At 39.2% G+C, this 22,481-nt stretch overlaps 1 protein-coding gene across 5 annotated transcripts in view; it reads right to left on the reverse strand.

Annotated features, from left to right (window-relative positions):
- Positions 1-16,473: 16,473 nt before the first annotated feature.
- enox2 (ecto-NOX disulfide-thiol exchanger 2) overlaps positions 16,474-22,481 on the reverse strand; it is a 157,272-nt gene continuing 151,264 nt past the window's right edge. For all 5 annotated transcript variants that reach the window (XM_054597611.1, XM_054597610.1, XM_054597608.1 and 2 more), the window contains 2 exons: positions 20,742-20,827; positions 16,474-17,269 (listed from right to left, as the gene is read on the reverse strand). In XM_054597611.1, the coding sequence (XP_054453586.1) occupies positions 17,138-17,269; positions 20,742-20,827 (218 nt within the window). In that variant the 3' untranslated portion in view covers positions 16,474-17,137. The remainder of the gene's footprint in view (positions 17,270-20,741; positions 20,828-22,481) is intronic.

The following is a 22,481-nucleotide window of genomic DNA, read 5'->3' on the forward strand; positions in this document are numbered from 1 at the left end:
TCAGAGTCCCGGTGCGCTCTTGGATCTGATTGGCCACCCGTCTTTAAAGCGTGGAAACACATATATGCTTGGGCCCGGTGCAGGGAACCACAAACAACCACAACCAGTCACACTTTAAGACAAACCATTTTCATGGCATGTCTTCCTCCACTATTGCGTTTCAGCTTGAAATAATGCTTTTTCTGAACACTGCAGGTCACATTCATCAGAGGAACCAGTGAAAGAAGATCCACAGGGGGAAAAAAACAGCAAATTGACAAACTGATACAGGAAAAACAAGTGGGGGAAAAAAGAAAGCAAGAATCCAGGAAAGAGAAAGTTCATAAATACAGTTTAGTTACACCAATTAGCAAAGGTAAACCTACGTACATATCAAAAGATGAGATCCACATGACAATAAAAACACTGTGCAATAATAGTTAAAATAGTTTTTTTCTGTCTGTAAATATTATATTTCAGTTATTGTGTTTTTCTACTGTTTTTATTGCTTATTTATAATACTTGTTTTATTTTTCATTTTTTATTTTTATCTTGTCTTTCTTTACTATGTCTCTTGTGTGCACTTTACTCTATGCTGCTGTAAGCCTGCAAATTTCCCCGCTGCGGGACTAATAATTAATCTTATCTTATCTTATCTTATCTTATCTTATCTTATCTTATCTAAAAGATACAGAGGTGTTCAGTGTCTCCTAAAAGATTAAGATAAATCAATACAGCCTCTGTAAGCAGAGCAGTTTTGAAAAAGGTCAAATATCATAGTACATCTACTAATGTATCACCCACTATTTCTGTCTTTATGGTTTAATAAACCAAATGGTAACATTGTCAACATTTTAAGTGACATATTACAACTTTTTTTACAAACTATTCCACCCTAAAAAAAAAAAATCCCTAATTGTCTCATCATCATGACAACAGATTCTACAATCAGTATTAAAAAAGTAAAAGCTAAAACCTGTGATTTCATTTGGCTTTCATTCACAACACACTTACATTCAAGTCGGCCGGTGCGGTGCATCTTCCAGCAACAAACTAGGGCGGAGCGGGGATGGATGTATCACCACCCCTCCTACCAAGGACTGACCTGAGAGTCATGTTATCAATGCCATTTATGACCACTTCATTCCTGACCTTGCTTGAGAAATGTCATTGCTCTGAAATGCAACAATACACGAGACGTAAAACATCAAACTTACTATAAGAAAAGGTCTTTGGAACAACGTTTTTACAGGCATGCTACTGATTTGCAAAGGGAATGGCTATTTGCATAGTTATACATTCAGTTACTTTTTTGATTTGAATGAAAGATTATATATTGTGTAAAACTAATCATAATATCAAACGTAAGTGTAAAAAATCATACATTTCAAACATAATAAATACAAGATTTAATTTATTGTAAACGTATTGATTATAAGATAAGATAAGATAAAATAGGATAATCCTTTATTAGTCCCGCAGCGGGGGATTACAGGATTACAGCAGCATAGGTTATAGTGCAAACAAGAGACATAGTAAAAGAAAAACAAGATAAAAAAAAAAACAAGTATTATAAATAAATAAAAACAGTAAAGAATCCACAATAACTGAAATATTATATATACAGACAGAAAACTATTATGACTATAATTGCACAGTGTATTTGTATTGCATTATATATGGTAAATATTTCAGGTACAAATAAAATGTACCCCAAATGTCACTGGATTTAGAGACTCTTAATCTTATGAATACTAAAAAAAATGTTAAACTGTCAAACTGGATCGTGAACTTTTTAAAGCTCAAACTAATTTTAATTATACTTTTTTTATTTGTTGAAATTCTTTTTTCTCTGTACCAAATATTTAGTTTGTATATTTTATTTATTTTTTCAATAAAGTAAATAACGATTCAAAGAAAATTCATAGCTATGTGAAGAACTGCGTATTTGATATCAGTTAATCAATTCTGTGACATAGTTGGAGAAGTTGGAAGCATTACTAGTTGTTGTAGACAAATAAAAGTACTTTTTGTCAACATTTGAGAGCTCAAACAAATCCGTGCTTGCCAGCTTTTCCTCCATGCAAGCATCCTGTTGTCTTTTGTGTTTTGAGTTAAATACCTTCAGATTATAGTAGATTGGGTTTCATGGCTTTCTTAAAAATATTTACACAGCAAAGGGGAAAGGGGTGAATGACTCCAGGAACGTGCAACATGCTTTTTGACATTTTTATCATTTATTTATTTTAATCTTTTAAATCACCAGACCATCTTGGGCATTGATTTTTTTTGCAAAAGTAACACTGGCTTGCAAAGTGTCATTTTTTACACAGATATGTGTGCAAAATAAAATTGAATCGCATGTGCTGTAAACAATTACTCGATCAATCTAGGGTTGAAAGTTATGATTCTATAAATTATGGACTGATCTACAGATTATTTTCTTCATCAATTGATTCATGGTTCGTTCTATAAATCACCAAAAAAACAGGTAAAAATATCCTTCACAATTTCCATAAGTGATGACATTAAATTACTTGTTTGTCCTACAAACAGTCCAAAACCTAAAGATATTCAATTTTCTATAATAAAAGACGAGGAAATGGAGAAAATCATAACATTTGGGAACTTGGAATTATCAAAGTAGCATTTTTGCTTTAAAATAACTCTTAAAAAGTTAAATGATAATCACTTTCTTGTCCTTTTTTGTTGACTAATCGACTAACCATTGTTGAATAATCATCGTTTACTTAGTACAAATACATGTGCTCATACCAGCACATGTTCAGAGGGATATTTCTTTTTTGCATCACTATAAAGTTGAAAAAGTGAAATTATACATGATATTATAGTTTTGCTATAACATGTACTTTCATGTATAATTTGCTTTATAATTCAGAACATTTCCAAAAATCACATAGACTTATGTGTGACTGACAGTGTGGGTTTTCACTATACATCTGCATGAAGCACCAATCCATGCACACGTCCGTCTAAAAGTCCCTCAAAAAAACAAAAACAATAGTCAGGTAACACGAAGCAATATTGTGTATTTTCTGTCAACTACCGAATAATGTAGCCGACCTCTGCGAAGCAATAATTCATCATAAATTCCAAGTTCTAACATTGTTGATCAAATCTCCAATGGACCATCTTATCTTGCAGAGGACAAGGATCATACATTTGGAGGCCATGAACAAAAGAAAAGGAAACACTGAAGGAAACCGAGGGGCTTTAGATCCCGTCATAGCCTGAAATTATCAAGATGTGCTGCTGGTGCTAATAAAAATGCTGTCACAAGCAGGGAGAATTTCAGCTTCCTTACAATGCTCTGTTTACTCCGTTGACAGGAGTATGGAGGAGTTAGAATGAAGAAATATCTGCCAAATAAATAGTAAACCCTCTCTACAGTGACTTGAGGTTGTCCTCACGTAAATGATAAAGACTTTAAGCTCAGCTTTCTATACAAATAACTGCTACTCTGAGAGCTCCTAATGGGCCAACGCAGTCAAGCAATGGCAATTTGTAAGCCTCGGCCGCGCACAGCACAACAGCATTGGGAACAAAGCTAATCCAAAACAACAATACAGCTGCAACTTAGCAACAGGCAATAATGCATACAGCTTACTACACTTCACACAGATAAAATGAGGATTGGAGAAGCAAATGTGGAGGCAAGTTGGGGAGTTCGATAAGAGACGAGATCAAGACGAGACCTGAACACTCGAGCAGCAGTTTATTTGAATCAGAAGTTGTTTACACTTGTCCATCCTTCCTTTAATAGCCTCCTGTGTGGGTGTATGTGTGTGTGCAAGTTCAGTATATGTGAGTATGTGTGTGTGCTTGTGTGACTCTTGGCTTAAACTAAATGTTAACAAATATGGTGACGCTATCATGATTTCTGGGAAGAGATTAGCACCGATAATTCAAGTTCAACCAGTGTGACCGCGACATGCAACCACAACACACATTGACACCAGAGTATTTACACATTGACACCAGAGTATTTACACATTGACACCAGAGTATTTACACATTGACACCAGAGTATTACACATTGAGTGTTCAAAGTTCTCATTATTGGAGAAAGATTAGTAGAGATACGGGCTTCTGTCTTTGCTGCTAACTGAGTCACAGTCAGATGGTCTGCAATCAATAATGTTCCTGGAACTGCAGGAAGGTTTTTAGCTATTCACTCACTTTTATGATAAATTCATAATCTTTTCAAAAATGCCTTCTTTGTGATTCATGAACAAGACCAATTATCATGAATGTTACAGAACCCAAAGTTGGAATCACAACAACAACACAAAAAATAATGAAAAATACATGTAAAGTGCGGCAATGAACGTGTGAATGAACACAGAGAACTTGTTTCATCTTCCACTCTGCTTCTGGGGTTTGGCCGAAAGTTTCCCTCTGAGGATCTCGTGCCAGAACTTCCTAGCTGATGCACAATTAAAAGTTATTGAACTCTAAACTAATTAGGATGACATAAAGCCTCATAGATCTCTTTAAATATGCAGGAGAAAATCATTGTAGTCAGATGAGCAAACGTCATAAGGCTGTATGTATAATTTCTTCAACTAATGCTGAGGATCATTATGGTATCCTTCTGGCTTCACTCAAGCTAACAGGAACCTGCTAAATGACTGTAATGTAATGTAATGTAATGTAATGAACCTGCTGGACCTCTATGCATTAATGGAGTCCTACATCTAGTGGCCAAGTCATATAAACTGGTTTACGTATTACATCAAAACCAACATGTGGTGTCTGAATTTTTTTATCTGTTTAACTCTGAAAATAGTAAAAATGGGAATCTGAATCATGTAAATTCTGTCCAGCATGTCATTATTTTAATACAAATGATCTTTGCGGAATGAAACATGGCGGAGTATGTTCCTGTCTGCTAACATCTTAAAAAATCGGACTAAATCTCATAAATATCCACTTAATAATGTTAATCCATTTAACATAAGAAAGACAGACTGTCGGATGAAACATAAGTGTCAAGAATTACAGGCCAAAATGTGAGTTTGGTGATTGTTTAAATCACTCAAAGTGTGTACCTAAAAAGTATGATGGTGATGGTGGCATTAGAGGGGTTTGTTGCAAGTGTGTCGATTTGATCATAATTGGGCGAAACAATGCAGAGAAACAGACTCTCTTTCTTCTTTCTTCCACCAAAGTACTTTCACTTTGATAACCCAAAATACGCCTCCTATCTTGGATGATTGATTCCGCTTTGTTGAAAAGCAAAGCAAGGGATTTATAAATGACGGTAACGTTGATTTGCCGAAATAAACTAGAAAAAAAGGTGCTAAGGAAATGGGAAAGTTACAGGATCAGGTGTTGGCTGATGGTGGTGCAAAATGATGATCACACAATGAGTATCTGTCTTTAAACAAAGAACTAACCATTAACGCACACACACACACACACACACACACACACACACACACACACACACACACACACACACACACACACACACACACACACACACACACACACACACACACACACACACACACACACACACACACACACACACACACACACACACACACACACACTGACTCGTTTCCATGCAATCAGCTAATGTAAATAGACATGTTTGATAGCTCTTATCACGAGGAACTATCACTGAGTACACTACTGTGTACATGGGGAATGAATACTGTCGCATCTCTGCAGAGGGTGAACTAAGTTTAGCCAGGTGTATGCAGCAAGTTGACATGATAATAAAGCAGCTGAAACTCTGATTCAAATCAACAGCTTGTAGTTTGGATTCTGCTGTTAACAGCACATTCGTAGCAAATAACACCTCTTCAGGGTTCGCAACATACACTGGTGACAACGTAGCTAAATGTCACGTCAGTGTGGGCATTTTTGCAATTCAGATTTACTTCCCACTGTGTTTGATCATTTCTCCTTGAGCATCATATTAAACTAAACTCTACACGTTTTGACATCCATAAAACTGCTGAGGCTGTGTCTCTACGTCAGCATGGATGAAATGAAACTAAATATAAATTCAAAGAAACTGGACTTTAAGGTTTGATAAGAGAAAATACAAGGTTAATTAAGTAACATCCAGCCATTCCTGCATAGTTGCTGTGCTGTCAGCAAGTATAAAGAGAATTTTAACAGTTTTTAGACTCTGTCTCTGCTTTTCCTGCAGTATCTGTATTTCCTACGACTTAATACAGTGATGCAATCTCGCTGGCAGCCTTCTCTGCACCGCTGACAGACAGAAAAAAGCAATACATGAAATATTGAAGAAAATCATCGACAGGGTCTCACTTTACTGAGCTGGGAAATTTGCTAGACTTCTGCAATCAATGCTCTGAATCTGCACCTCGCTATCAACCTCCTGGGACATTTATGATAACTGCCAAGCCATAGCTGAGTCTGGACACGACTTTCTCCTTTTCTACCAGTATTACATGAAATTTGGTGGTGCTATTCAAACTTTGGGCTGTTAATAACATAAAATGATCACTCACTGGTATTTGCTGTGTATGATTGTCAACCTTCGAAGGATAAGGACGTAAAAGGACCTAAAGTTCTTAAGTTAAAGACAGATGAGGCAATAAAGTAGTTTAGTAATTCATTTCTGAGAAGGATTGGTGAGGAGTACATGCAGAGGAGGTGAATGTTGCATAAGATATTTTTTGATAATATACACATCACTGTGTGAAAAGAATTGGTCTATAATGGTGTGTCATGGGAAACAAAATGATAGTAAGAATGCCATGGATAACAAAGAGGTTGCAAAAAGCCTGTAAGAAGAAATAATGTTCATACAGAGATTTCATGAAATGAAGAACTTAGTATACTAAAAATGAAATACAAGACATATTAAGATAAGCTGTCAGTGATAATGAGGCAAGCTATGAATGAATACTATAGTAAAAAAGTTATAGAAAAATAAAAACAACATTAAGGCAATATGGGAAATTGTTAATAGTGTGAAAAAGAACTCCCTGTCCACTACTTTCATAACTCCTCTTGTCTAGTGAAGTCCATTTCTACACATGATGTGTAGAAATGTGGAGCTACAGGGAGTAAAATACTGCAGTCATATTATCTCGGGGCATGTAAGTGAAAATGAGATTATGACTATTGTAAAGAAAAGCAAGAGCAAAACTTTTGATTGTGATGGGACTGATAGTAAAAAAGACTATAGACTGCATGGTGTTAAACTAACAAAAAAAAGAAAGACTCACTAAATTACGATCACTCAGACCAACTACCGGCCGCACATGATTTGAACGCATGTTCGTGCCTGAGAGTGTGTCCCACTGGCCAGCTAATCACCGCCCCTCTGCACTGCTCTCATACGGCGGTTACAGCTGATAACGCCGCCGGACCAACAGCGTCGCCACGAAAGCGTAGCGCCCGCCCTCTGGCTCCCCCTCTGTTAAACGCTGTTAGATCTGCCAGCACTTTTGCCTTTGTTTGCACTGTCCGAGCTGTTTGCAGCGTTAACTGCGAGCAGTCGACTCAGCCGTCGCCATGGTGACAGCTGTTGTGAGGCTGATCTCGTATTTAGCACCTTTAAGGGCATTGCTTAAAATGTCCACTCTTTCCTCTGAAATTCTGGCCTCATAAAATTCTCATTTAACTTTTAAAAATTTTATTTTAAGAGAAGTTGAATACAACTTTAGAAGGAAATTTAAACCGCGAGTTTCTCTTCAAGCCTTGAAAAACCAATAGTGGTAGATTATTTATATTAATTGAGTTGAGAAGGGAAAAGCTAATATAAGTTGATATAATATTAATTAGATTTTCGCTGTAAAATATTTATGTAGAAAACGTACTTAAATTAGTAATAGAACTAGGAATCAAATTAGATATCATTTTAGATTTTGTCATTAATAAATTACATGTATTGCTCTGTACACAGAAGATTATTTACGAGTGGATCTAAGAAATCTTAAATTTACACCAAATAGATGGTTTATTTGTCATGGTCCTTTCAGCGATACATTTGGAATTTTCTCCTCACGTTCCCACCGTCCCCACACAATGGTTTCATATGGTCCCTCTCCATGCTTCAAACTCTGCTGTAAGGTAGACGTTTATACTATTTATGGCCTATTGAGGCAACTGTCCAAAAACATTGGTTTCTCTGCCTCTTCTAAGAAAGTGAGAGTTGAATATAAGTGCAAAATGGTGAGCCTTGAGGGGACAAAAATAAGCTCAATATTCACCATTGATTGTAGATGGATGTCTAGGACCTTTTCACTGGATATATCTCCAAACAGCACTGCCTACATTTGACTAGTTATCCACAGGAGTAAGGAAAATACATAGCAAAACTGCAAAACATATTCAAGGTACATTGCCAATAGCTGTTTGTTAACTGTTCTTTGCAAATTCAGTCTCCGTTGAGGACACCTTAAATGTTCGAGCAGATAAATGCAGAGCACAGCTGGTTGGCCTATTTGTGGAGAATTGTTGAATCCCATTAATATTCATAAATCAGTCAGTAGCATTGCACATTGTAATTACTTGGCATTTATTAGAATGCAGGTTTCTTGTTATTTATATAATGGAACTGAGGAGAGCAGTGCACATGTTGCATGCTTTGGGTGTGCAAGGAATTTGACATGAAGCAGACTTGCATGGAGACACTTGCATTAGTCATGCAGAAGGTCATGTACGTGAATGGGTGACTCTGCTATTGTAGTCTGATAGGGAGGAATGACTGAGGCACTTGGGTGAAAGGTCTAAACAAGGTTGTACTTTGCTGCATTAGTATGTGCCATCCAAAGAATTAACTCAATTTGGACATGACCATTTGGTGTTTCTTTTTTAATTTAATTTCAGGATCTTTCAAGTTATTTTTTTCTCTTTTCTGCATGGGTACTTGTGTCTATTTCATGGATTTTTCAGGTTATCCACGTCAGAAACAACCCTGACACATGGAGTCAACTGAAAGGAAATTGTAAATGTTGTCACTCCACTGGAGAATGATATTTGCTGCCATGTTTCAAGCCAGTAAAGTACTTTGAAGTCTGCAAAAATGGGCAGTGAGGACTACAACTAATAACTGTATTTTTTTTCAATTAATCAATGGATTGTTTTGTCTGTAAAATGTCAGAAAATTGTTGAAAAAAGAAAATAAACTAATAAACATTCACATTTGTCAGACCGACACCCAAACAAATTCAGTTTTCTCTATCACAATGGACCATCAAATAATCTCATTTGAGAAGCGAGAAACAGTTTTAAACTGTGTATTTGACTCATCAATGCAACACATTCCTTCCAATGAGTAATTTTGAACTTAGTCACAACTAATCTGAAAAAATACAACTCAACTGCCTGTCTCATAAAAGAATATGAGCAATTACTTTTGGTTTATTTATACCTCCAGTTTGAGATGCTGCTGATTCAAAAAGTTACTTTTGTCAGTAACTTGGGGAACAGAGCTCCCAAGTTGACAATCAATCAGGTTTAACAAGGGGTAAGTCACGCATTGAGCCAAAACTCAAGGGCTGTCACTGTTGATTTTGTTAGAATGTATCCCTGGGATCTTGATCAAGCTGTGCAGCATCAAATCAAAAAACGTTAACTGAAGACTGATGCACTTTCAATGTCAATAACACAGTAAACTCTGGGGTTCATCCCGGGTAACTGCAGTTAAAGAGCCTCATATGTTCTGGAAACTATATTATGTATATAGTTAATAAATTAAAGATGAATAGCATGGGCAGTAATCACTGTTACATGCTTGTGGAAATAGTGATTTATTGTGTAGGCCAAGTGCCCACAAGGCCAAAGAATGATTCAGCATCAAAAGACGATTAAACCTGAATATTTAATTACATAATAATCTAAAGTTGCATTAATCGTCTCTTTTTTGTTTAGAATTAATCATTTTGTGTTTCCTGTACTTTAGTGTTGTGTTAGGAACAATAGAGAATAGACAACAAAAGCAAGTCTGTGCTTTAAGCTCAGTGCAGTATGCTAACCTGATCATAAACATGCTAACATGTTCATAATGACAATGCTAACATAAACATGCTAACATGTTCATAATGACAATGCTAACATAAACATGCTAACATGTTCATAATGACAATGCTATCATAAACATGCTAACATGTTCATAATGACAATGCTAACATAAACATGCTAACATGTTCATAATGACAATGCTATCATAAACATGCTAACATGTTCATAATTACAACGCTAACATAAACATGCTAACATGTTCATAATGACAATGCTATCATAAACATGCTAACATGTTCATAATGACAATGCTAACATAAACATGCTAACATGTTCTAATGACAATGCTAACATAAACATGCTAACATGTTCTCAGGACAATGCTAACATAAACATGCTAACATGTTCTAAGGACAATGCTAACATAAACATGCTAACATGTTCTAATGACAATGCTAACATAAACATGCTAACATGTTCTCAGGACAATGCTAACATAAACATGCTAACATGTTCATAATGACAATGCTAACATAAACATGCTAACATGTTCATAATGACAATGCTAACATAAACATGCTAACATGTTCATAATGACAATGCTAACATAAACATGCTAACATGTTACATGCTAACATGTTCATAATGACAATGCTAACATAAACATGCTAACATGTTCTAATGACAATGCTAACATCAACATGCTAACATGTCTTTTTGGCAGAAATGTTTGCTAACATGTTCATAATGACCTAACATAAACATGCTAACATGGTGTAACAGCATGCTAACATGTTTAAGCATGCTAACTAGCCTAATAATGTAGCTCCACCAGAGGCTGTATGGGAATGTGATTGTTTATAGTATCATGACCATGAACACTAGCTAATGACTGTAACATGATCACATTTCAAGGCAAAAGTCACTGAGACATTTAACTCTGAACCAAAAATGTGATCAAGATGAATTCCATTTTGTACAAAGAAACCAAAGGTAACTTCTATGGCTTTGACATGTTTATGTTTATGGATAGCACCAGTGTGAGTGTATCCCTCCAATGTCTCGAAAAACTTGACCTCCCTTGAATGCGGCCACATAAATAATCTGTTATTTCTAAAGATACGTCAAACACATTTCTTACTTACAGTCCACAGCAGACCATCAACGGGCTGCTTTTTAAACGAGCCAGGCAACCATGGCAACAGAAAAATAACACCAGCACTACTCAGTTCAGTGTTTCTGATTAAAAAAAACACGTGTGAGCCAGTTAATCAATCAACTTCTGAGGAAAAACTCAACTTCTCGTTCTGATTTATTCAAGTAGTTTGAAGAACTCCTTTTTGTACTTGAGTACCGTCATGTTAATGTCATGCTACCTTATACTCCCTCTCCACAATATTTTGGAAAGAGATATTGTACTTTTTTTCTCATCTTGCAACTTCAGTTACTTTGCAGATTGATATTATTTATAGAAAATTAAAATCAACTGATACATTATGATACATTGCCAAAATGTAGAGATGTTCAGCAATATGTAAAATAGTTTAAATTAGCCAACAAAAATGTGATGTACACATTAATGCATCACTAGTCATACTCCCTTAATATAATGATTCTATGACTGGACATTCGGCATAATGAGTAGGCCACCTTTAACTTTTGGTACTTTAAGTATATCTTTTTTTGTTTAAATTTAAGGGTATGTTTACACTAATGTAATGCTCAAACAATTTGCCACGTTTACTGAAGTAAAAAGTTGAATACATCTTCCCACTCTGAACAAAACACACCTAACATAATGCAGTGGAGTTTTGTGAAATGAAGCTTGACCAAAGTCTCCCTTTCATGCTCTGTACTTTTCCTTATTTATGCATATCCCCATGCTGTCACCTCAATCAGCTGATTGTCACTGTTCATCTCAACTAATGTGATGTCACTTCACCCTCTGTCAACATTTAAAACTGTTCATCTCTGGGCTGCTTTCAGCTGTCATTTCAGTGCTGCCTTGATGCTCCCTCACCTCCAGCGTTCATCAGATCAAGCCACCTCATTGGGATTCAGGGTCCAGAACGCTCATCCCATATTCTGCTCCATGTCTCATCCATCCTGAGTTGAAGATGTAACTCCAAGAAGAGTTTCAAGTTCTGGCTTCAAGTCAATAATCATTTTGACTCTTTCTACCTCTATAGCCCAATCGATTGTGTATTCTATAAAATCATACCAATAATAACTTTTCTTTCAGTCTGCAATGACAAGACAGACTTTGGTTTAATAACTAGCAAATTATTATAAAAAACACATAAGATCCGATGAATGACTAGTTTAAGTTTATGATAAATAACCAAATTCACAGTATATTTATCTAATCTCAAGGTACTCAACATCTCTAAAGCACAAATTAGAGAAGCACAATGCAAGCCGAGGACGTTTTTTTCCCCACATTATGGTAGATTATATTGAGAGTGTAATATGTCTGGGATTTTCCCATAACATTATAATTTAGGTCTTCCCTTGTTATCTCTAGAAGTGCCCATGACTGATTTATAACAACTTTGGAATTTTACATGATTTCTGAATCAATGTTAGAAGAAGCTTTGATTTGTCAGTTATTAAACGTGGTAAAAATACTTTCCCACCTGTTTTTACTCAACTTTCCATCCTACTATAGTTATAAAGAATTTCTAAAAGTGTGATAGAGGATTTCTATTCATATAGCCAACTACTATTATCACTTGTATTTACCTCATGGACACAAACCTGGCTTTGTAAGCGAGGATGTGCTTTGTCGCTTTGGGCCCCGGCACACAGTGCTTATGTACACTGCTAACCTCCTCAGGTGGCAGGCGTCCCTGCAGGCCTTCAGGTGTTTGCCATCCAACGAGAAAATAATGAAAATCCTACAAACATTTAACTGAAAAAACCCTCATGAGGATTCTTTGCCAGCTCTTTGCTGCCATACATAATAAATACTTAAAATCAGTGTCTAAGGACAGAGCCTATACGCTTGAGAATGGACGCTGACCCAGCCACTTCTCTTTTCCCAAAAAATAAACTTTGCCCTAATAAGCTTCTACTGTGCAGATAATTGCTGTCTGTCCAAAGCAATTCTTTTTTTGGGTAAAGGTCACTCGATTCTTAGTGGTGTGAAGAGTGGCCATCGCTCATTAGGAGAGAGTTTCACAATCCAATCTAACCTGGCATGAGCCTGAAATGTGCTGGCATTTCAGATCAACCACAGCGATCAGGCCCACTGGTTTCACCAACTAATGGGATACCTCTGCTGGACTGAGGATATTTGGCGATGACATTTTCTGAGAGTTAACAGAATTAAACAGCAAACTTTCTTCTTTTTCTTTTTGGGAAGAATCCCATGAATACATTTCCAAAAGTACAGAGAGAGACTTCCCCTGTAATGTTTCCCCTCTTCCCCCTTCCCCTCACCTGTAGGGTCTTAGTATTCGATGTGGCAGAGCCCGCTTAGTGGGTGAAAATACCTTTTGGGCATCGACCGCTGTGCTTTCACACGTTGTATTAAGATCTACAGTTTTGGAGAGAGGACGACGGCGAGAAACAGAGATACTGAATTAAACAGTAAGATGCTCTGTGTGTCACACTCCACGGAAATCCGCAGCTTAATATCCTGTGCCCAGAGACCCCAGAGAGCAGTGTAAAGCAATTATTCCAACACTTGCCATTCATTCAGGCTAAAAAAGTGCATGCAATTCTCCTAGCATACCGAAATGCAGTACACAAAAAACATTGTGCAAAACACGATTTGGTACCTGCCAAAATATTAATCCTCAAAGAAATGGAAATCTCTTTAGTTCTAGTGTTAATAATCCATAGTTTTTGTTTCCTTAGATGTCATTCCAAGTGCCTGCAGGGCAAATGTTTCTGGAGCTGTGCTGCAGCTCTGGCACCCTGGAAGTAGAGTACATTTTAGGAGCCTTTATGCATACATAAATTAATAAGGACCATGGAGATTTTATTAGGATAGAAACCTGCATGAACATGTCCCCCAAGCGCTGTGGCCAAACACCCGCTGTCAATGCAAATCACCCCCCGGTGCTGGACCTCTGGCTGACTACATGCAGTGAGAGGTGTAGCTACTGTGGCGCTCAATAGGAGGAGCTGTTGACTCACTACATCATGTCAATGAGCTCTTTAAACTTCATCTAGATATGTTGAGAATCACCAGCTGAAGACTGTCCAAACTCTTCATCTGCAAACCCTGTTGGTCCATAACCAACGTGGACGAGCTTAGAGAGCGATGCCCCTCTGTTCTGTTCTCCTAATCCACTTCCTGTAGTGATTGTTTCTTATTATGGACCACACGCGCTGCATAGCTAAGCCTGCATCCTCTCACCTGCTCGCTCAAGGGAGGCCATAATCATAATTAAGTAGATGAGGATGCCTTCAGGAAGCAACATGAGATGAAAAAAGGTAATTAAGGGTATCTCAAGCATCATATCATCACCCAAGAGAACCCGGTTATCTCCTCACGAACAATTATACCTCTGAAGCGTGATGGATTTACCAACTCATTCTAAGAACATGACACTTGTGCCCTTAAATTTAAAATTCAGACTCCATGTTTGCTAAAGCTTAACATCAGCAGACGCCCAAGGACATATCTTCAAACATCTCTCCCTGTGACATCACAAGGTGGGAGCCGTCCTACGGCGTCGTCTCTGCTGGTGAAGGTAAATCACACCCCTGGATAGCTTCGGCTTGCACACACCTTGAATTGAATTAATGAGGAGGCTCCTCACTGTGTCGCAAGCGTTGAGAAGACAACAGTGAATGGAGAGCAGCATTCACCGGGGAATGCTGCTGGATTTAATTAGTCTGTGTTTACCTCCTCGTGTGACGCCCGAGAACCTGACGCACGACCACGAGCTTGTTTGTGCGTGCACACCGGCTCACACACACTCACACACACACACAAACAGCTGTAAAAGAGATAAATTGCGAGTGCCTGCAGTCAATCAGGGCGTAGGAACGGCAACTCAGTTGGGAGGAAACGCGAGGCAGAAAGCAGCTTCTGAAAGAAAATAATGCACCATATTAGTGTTTTGTTTATGTCGGGGAGAGCGAGGGAGAAGCCTAATGAGTGAGAGAGGGGAGGCTGTTGCGAGGTGTGCTAGAGTTAGTCATCAGGGTTGTTCTGCTGAGATCAAGTCGTACGGTGTGGAGAGGAAGTGTAGTGATGCACAACTCGACAGACAGACAGACAGACGCACGCATGCACGCACGCACACACAGCATCTCTTACAATCCCAAGTGCGCCATCAGGCAGGAAGGAGCTGAAAAGTATGGATTTATAGTTTCATATCTATAAGAAACATTATAAGAAAAACAAGTAGAAAATGTCTTATAATAAGAGAGAGACAGCCTTGATCTTTGCTCGTATTGCTATGACTATACATTAAAGAAATAATGCACTGCATTACAGCACAAGCAGTCACTCTCTTTCCTAATCATCTCGACAGCAGCCTACAAACAAGGTGTGTTGGAGGTTACACACTGTATTTAACATGCAAACAACACCGCTCCCATGACAGAGCACGGATTACTTTTCACTCATGAAACCCCTCTTTCCACGTTCAAACAAATGCTGTTAATAATGTATAGAGGCATACGGAAGGGGAAAACCTTGTAGGAGCTTGTAGGCAAAACATACTCATTCCTTATTATTAATTCAGGTACAAATGAGTCGTACGCTGACAAGAACAGCAAAGCTAATTTTTCAAATGCAATGCCTGCAGGAGATGGAGGAGGCCGACGAGCGCAAATCATGTGTAATAATAAACCTTTGTTTCTCATAGCGACATGGGAGGAGAGCACGCCGCCAAATAACCCAGTGGAGACGCATAAAGAATGCTCGACTGGGCTTTTGGGAGGAACCGCGAGTCCTGGGTTCTCCATCCGGCAAAGATGGAAAAGAAAACTCCCCTCTGAAGAGTGTTGTGCAATATATGGATCCTGGAAAGACACACACACACACACACACTTTATGTACGCATCACGGTAGCAACAGCACACAGCTGCCTCACACCAATTAGACAGCATTACATGATCCCCTAGGTGTGTTTCCCGGTAAAGTGAGATGCTGCTCTGCCTTCAGCCAGGCTGAGAGCCCGGCTTCATTTGCTTTTGAAAGACACAAATGGCCTTATGTAATGTTCTAAAATCAGTCTTGAGTACAGCTACTCAAAGGTGGACATCAGAAAAAATAATGCCCTTCAAGCAAGAATGGGCACAAACATGTAGACCATTTGTCTTTGTGCAGGTGCATCTGTGTGTGTGTGTGTGTGTGTGTGTGTGTGTGTTTCTCTCAGGACTGATAGTGATGCTTGGCAGGTTTGTACAACACACACTCATACACACACACTTATATACAACCAGACTGTTTCGAGCATCGGGTACACACGTATAAAATATAACTTTCAAACATTTGTATATATTCAAACATCTTTTTTTATTTTTATAATCAAAAATATCATCCAAGCATTTACAGTGTATTACAACAAATGATTCTATGCAACTGTTACCAGCCTTTACAGAAAATGAAGAAATATATCCATTTTTGATCTATTTTACAAACCAGGAGGGGCAGAAGGAGAAGAGAGGGGGGGGGGGGGGGGGGCAAAGGGCTCAGAGGTTTGAGTGTTCAGTTAGACCCTGATAAGCCTCCTTGGCTAGCCCTGTTCTCCTGGCTGCTCACACTGACACCATACAGAGCCAACATGAGGCTCAGAAAGCACTACACCCGGCCCATGTGGGCCATTACTACATAATAATCCAGTGACTGTAGGAATCGGCGGTCTTCTGTAACTCCCGGAGAGTCGTTATGTCGAAACAAATTTTGCAGACACCGAGTTCAAGCTCATGAAGATTTCACCACTGTGGTTTGGTGTCAACATTCACGTAACCATGGAAATGCAGCGTTTTTAGTTTTTTTTCTTTTTTACATCCTTGCCGCCTACAGAGTCCCTGATATGCTGTTACATTCCCTCCTTCATCCGAGAACTGTGCTCAGTCTTCTCTGTCCTTTTACAGTCGGGTACAGTCCCCCGTCTTTGATATTCTTGGGCTTTATACTGTGTTTTTTTCTGCATCTTTACAGTGTCCCCATGTTGTCTCGTCTCTTCCACGTCCCAGGAAGCGTCATCGGCGGGGTCTACGTGCTCTTGATGCCCTGGAAGCCGCAGAAGTTCCAGCGTTTCTCCAGACTGGCTCCGACGCCGGTCAGCTCCTGTCTGAAGGTGCAGGGCAGCCGAGAAAGAAGAGCCTCCACCTCACCGGTGTTAATCTGTGGAAAACACACACACACACACACACACACACACACACACACACACGTCAGACCAGCACTAGAAAATGACAAAAGTTATACACACCGAGTCATTCTAAATCCGCTGCTCTGGTCTACAGAATGTCACCAGTGACTTGCTGCTTTAGGGTTTCATTCAAATTGAATCATCCTCCAACCTTGTTTTTGACAGAATGGACCATGGTACTTTAAAGGATTTTTAAAAAAAACTTTATTGGCATTAGTGATTTGAATCTGAAACTCCAGCTACTGCACACTTCCTGTGACTGAACAATCAAAACAATGATGAAAATAACTGATGAAATAAAATGAATGAAATAACTGTGTTGACAGGCTGTCGGCTACAAAAGGCTTCACACAAAGCAGCAGCATAGAACTCTAACATATCATCTCTGCAACCATCTCCTGTGTAATCAGATAGCTCTGTGATGGAGACTAGCCCAATGTTTGATCAATATCAAAATGTGAGGCATTCCAACAACAAAACAAATCTGCATGGTAAAGGTACAGTGTTTAGGATTTAGGGGAGTTATTGGCAAAAATTGAATTTTATATTCATAACTACGTCTTTGTTAGTGTATAATCACCTGAAACTAAGAATCGTTGTGGTTTCGTTGGCTTTTAAATGAGATGTTTATGTCCACGGAGTCCGCCAAGTTTCTACAGTAGCCCAGAATGGACAAACATAACACTGGATATAGAGAGAGCCTTTTGCACTTTTACGTTACTGAAAGGCATCCGTATTTCACCGACACGCTTAGAAGGGGAGAAGTGAGCGACAGGGTATTCAGTTGGATGCAATCTGCAAGCTCACCACTAGACGGCACCAAAATCCTACACATTGTTGCTTTACGATGAGGCATGCAATTTAAAATAGCCAAGTCACCAAATGTGATTTTTCTTTACTTTATTACTGATGGATAAAAAGAGCAATGCCTGCACACTATAAACAACGAATTTAAAAGACTACGTTTGATCCAAGTTGGGTCTTTGTTCATCAACATAAAGCCTAATGGTGTATGTATATGTGTATATATGCAGTATATTGGTGTGTGGTAACATTCATTTTAAGCATTTTTACCACATCAAGATGCAACTGAGATAAAATGTATGTTTACTTAAATTTGTGTTTGGAATATGTGTTCACCCTTTTGATAAAGGCCTTGCACCTCCACTTCTTATTTTTAAATAACACATTTTTAATATCAAAAACAGTTTGGAATTCATGTGAATATGCCTATACATTTTTTTCCAAGTCATCTATGAGTTAACTTTGGACATTGCTCATACATCCACACTTTATTCTTTTACACACAACACCTCCTCTCTACTCTCACAACCCACTGCAATCCGAGAATGATAGAGCAAGTTAATTTATAGCGAGAGTGCGGCGGCATAGCTGCCACCTGACTGAGCGTAATCTGGCTCACATCACTCGGGTGGGCCGAGGATCATCAGTCAACTTAAAAAATCCTGAGGTGACACGACCAAAAAATCCACTGTGCGGGCTGCTGTAGGCGACGCACTGTGTCTCGCATTAATAACTAGGGTTTGTTGGAGCCCGGGTGCTGATGTCAGGATGCATTAAGGTCCATCATGGAGATAGGACTGGTGTGACATCACAGACAATGGAGCTGTGTGTGGAGCCGGTAGATAAGCACTGAGGATTGGGCTTGTTGTTGGAGAGTCTAGTCAGTGATATTGACAAAACTCTGTGGGCTGCTTGATGTGTGTAGCGGAGAGTCGATGTGAGAACAACAGATGCACAGGCAAACTCTTACGCACGGAGACAGACAAGTGTGGGCGTACGCTCACACACACACACACACACACACACACACGCTTATCAACACATAGACACACAGACACACTAGACAAAAAACCCAAAAGGCATGAAAGAAGACGGTCACACTCTATTCTTTGCATGTGTGAGAATGAGTCAGGGTGGTGATGAGCATATTCAAAGAGTTGCTACAGAGAAAAGCCATTTTTTTGTCGACAAAGAGTCAAAGTTTTTTGACAAATTAATTTCTTGAGTAAGTTTCAGTGACTTTCAGCACGGATGTTGTCTGTGTCGTCTGTTTGGCCAGTGACAATTTTTTCTGAAGGTCTCCTTGTCGTGACGGAAGCAAAAAAAACATAACATTAATCTTAGTGTCACCTTTTGGAGGTGACATTGGAAGTTGGCCTTTTGAAAGCCGTGTCTGAGTGGCAGTGAGGAGCGATAATACGTCCCTCAGAAAGATGGGGATGAAATGGCTGTGCTTCGACCAGACAGAGAGGAAACTAAGGATGGTGTTTGGCTTTCGAGGGTGACAGAATAAAGGATCTGCTTTTAATATGTTCCGGCGTCAAGGGAAATCACACAACAAGCCACATATGGCTAGACGTATAGCTAGGATAGAAAAGTGAGAGAAACTTCCTCCAAAGTTTTCACATACCCAAAACGAAGCTTTTGAAGTATTTTGGATTCTACTTGCTACTTGTTTGACTGACTAGAATTGTTGTACATCTTTGTCTCTATGAAGGTTTTCTCAAATCCAGTATCGGATCCATTTATCAAATAAGAGTCCTTTGTCCTAACACCTTTTCCTGGCTGAGAAGGCAGCAAAAATACAGTTTTTAGTGTCGGCCTTCTGAATGTACATAGCCGTAGCACACTGTACTTTACGAGCCACTGATTCCAAATACTGAAGGGTAAATTGTTGCAAGGTTATCAGCTAGATCATTTCTCTAGAGAACAGTTGCTGCTCAGTTGCCACTCAGCCAACTGGCAAATGCACAGCGGTGTTAAGAAAGGACTTTTCACTCACAAACAATCTTTGGCTGAAAACAGACACCAGCTGCAGAGAGAATACTAAGCAGAAAACAGCCAGACTTCTCATTCTAACCATTATAGAAGTATATCTATTCATCTGCAGCTGATCTAATCTGCCACAGGTGTCATTTTAACCAGTGACAGTCAGATAAAAATAGATAGTACTTTATGTTTTCCATAATAATAATAAAGGTTTGATAAGGGATTCGTTAGCACTGGCGCTTGATAAAACCTGTCCCTAGTCAGGCCTCTTTTGCAAAGTAGGTACACAATCTACATACAGCTAATCCCATTCGGATTGTTTAAAGGGAAACTTCGACATTTTGGCAGAGTTAGATGAGAAAATCAATACTACTCTCCAAAAATCAAACTACTTCTTTGAAGTGCATGTGCCTCACTTTAAGACGTCTCCTCCAAACGCATCCATTTCTATGGAAATGGCTGTAAAAGCATTACGGAGCTCTTCTAATGCACTGAGGGGCTGTGACTCTTCCTTGGCACACAGCAAGCCCATATGTCAGCCCTCTATGGGGGACTGACACAGAGTCTGCATGGGTGTATCTGATCCTGAGGGATACCAAGGGCAGGATCTGCTGATCTACACCAGAGTCCTGATTCATGCAAGCTGGTTACCTTTGTGTCCAAACGCTGCAGGTAGGAACAGATGTACTCGATGCTGGCCCCGAACGGATGGACGTGCAGGAACGTCGAAATGATCCCTGAGGAAGAACAAACAAGTCATGTAAACACGTTAAAGTAGAAACGTATCACGAAAAACTCAGATTTCTTTCACCTGTCAAAAATGTACAAACGAAAGTACTGCTCGTCTCCTCCGAAGGAGTCTAACAGGAGCTCCGAGTGGCTTCTCCCCGAGTCCCGGTACTGTTAAGAGCCTCTTGTATGTTGTGGCTCCAGATTAGAGGGAGTGTTTAATGACAGCTTTGATGCCGTTGTCTCTCATCAAAGCCGTACTCTCCCCCAGCTCAAACGAACCATCTGCTATCGACTCACAGACCGGGCCAGGAGAGAAATAATCCTCCACCTCTGCTTACTAACCACCTAGAGAGCAACCAGGGACCAACAGTTGAAACAAACACACACAAGCAGTGTTAAAGTCAAGATGCTTTCCACTGGTTCCAACACTAGGATGACAACACAGCAATCACTTGAGACTTTTAAGAGGATATTACTACCTCAAGGCCTCATTTTTGCCAAATCGAAACTGGAACACAAACAACGTGCTATCCTTGAGCAGATTCACTGACGATGAATAAGAGACCGACTGGGTGTCTAATGGTCCGTTCTGATACAATACCAAGTAGAATCTCATGTTGGTTTATTTGCATAAAATCGCCCACTGGAGTGGTTCTGCTGTCTGTGCTTATTTGCCTTTAAAGAGCCAATGAACATGTTCTCCAACTAATAATACAGACGTTTGCTGTGACTACATGAACCCACTCTGTGTGTGCAGATTGCCAGAATATGAGTGAGTGTCAGAGCTCATATTAAGACTCAAGATTCATTATCGATACATATTCAAATGAGATGATCATTCAACTACTCATAAAAGTCAACAGAAACTCCAATTGTTGCCATTATTTTATGCTACATTTCCTTCTTAAGGTCTGCCAACTCAGGATAAATGCAAACTGTGATTCCCATCAGCTTTTTCTGAATCGGATGGGAATCCAAAGCTTATGCTTCACATTTTCATGCAAATTTGTATCCCAACAGTAGCAGATGAGATTTCAGCTTAAATTGCACCAGCAAAGCCAATCTCTGAGTATTTGACTTTTTATGCATTCATGCTTCGCTCTGCATCTGAAGGCACGTCTGCTTTCACACCTGTTGCCAGTTTTCAACAATGCCTTGGTAATCTGCTCAAGTGCCCTTAGCTAAACTGAGCTGACCCCCGTTTCTCAACCATTCTGCGAAGGTTGTATTATCTTTGCACCTGCAAATACCCATCAAGTACAATGCCTGCAGCTCCAGAAACCAACCAATAACCCTTTGCTGGATTACTTCCTGCCCACAGGTTTGTGCTGTGTCAATTACTTTATGTTACTTTTTATATAACACAGATCTATTTAGGAATATGCACCCACCTTCCGGCCTCTTTGTACTTTAAGTGAGGGGGCTCGGGGCCGTTTCCAAAAATCTAACCGTCTGCAACAGTCCATTATTCAATAATGCCTACTTTCTACAGCAATCTCAGGTGTGCAAGTTATAGAAAGTGAGCAGGATTGGTCCCTTTCAGTCAAGCTCTCTTTGTTTACTCTACACACTGCTACTTCTGTCACTTTTTGTGTGAAAGTGCAACACCATTAGCACCCAGGGGAGACTGCTTTCAGACAGGGAGTGGTCACCGCCTCC

The sequence above is a fragment of the Anoplopoma fimbria genome, chromosome 4 (assembly GCF_027596085.1).
Source record: "Anoplopoma fimbria isolate UVic2021 breed Golden Eagle Sablefish chromosome 4, Afim_UVic_2022, whole genome shotgun sequence".
Taxonomy (NCBI): domain Eukaryota; kingdom Metazoa; phylum Chordata; class Actinopteri; order Perciformes; family Anoplopomatidae; genus Anoplopoma; species Anoplopoma fimbria.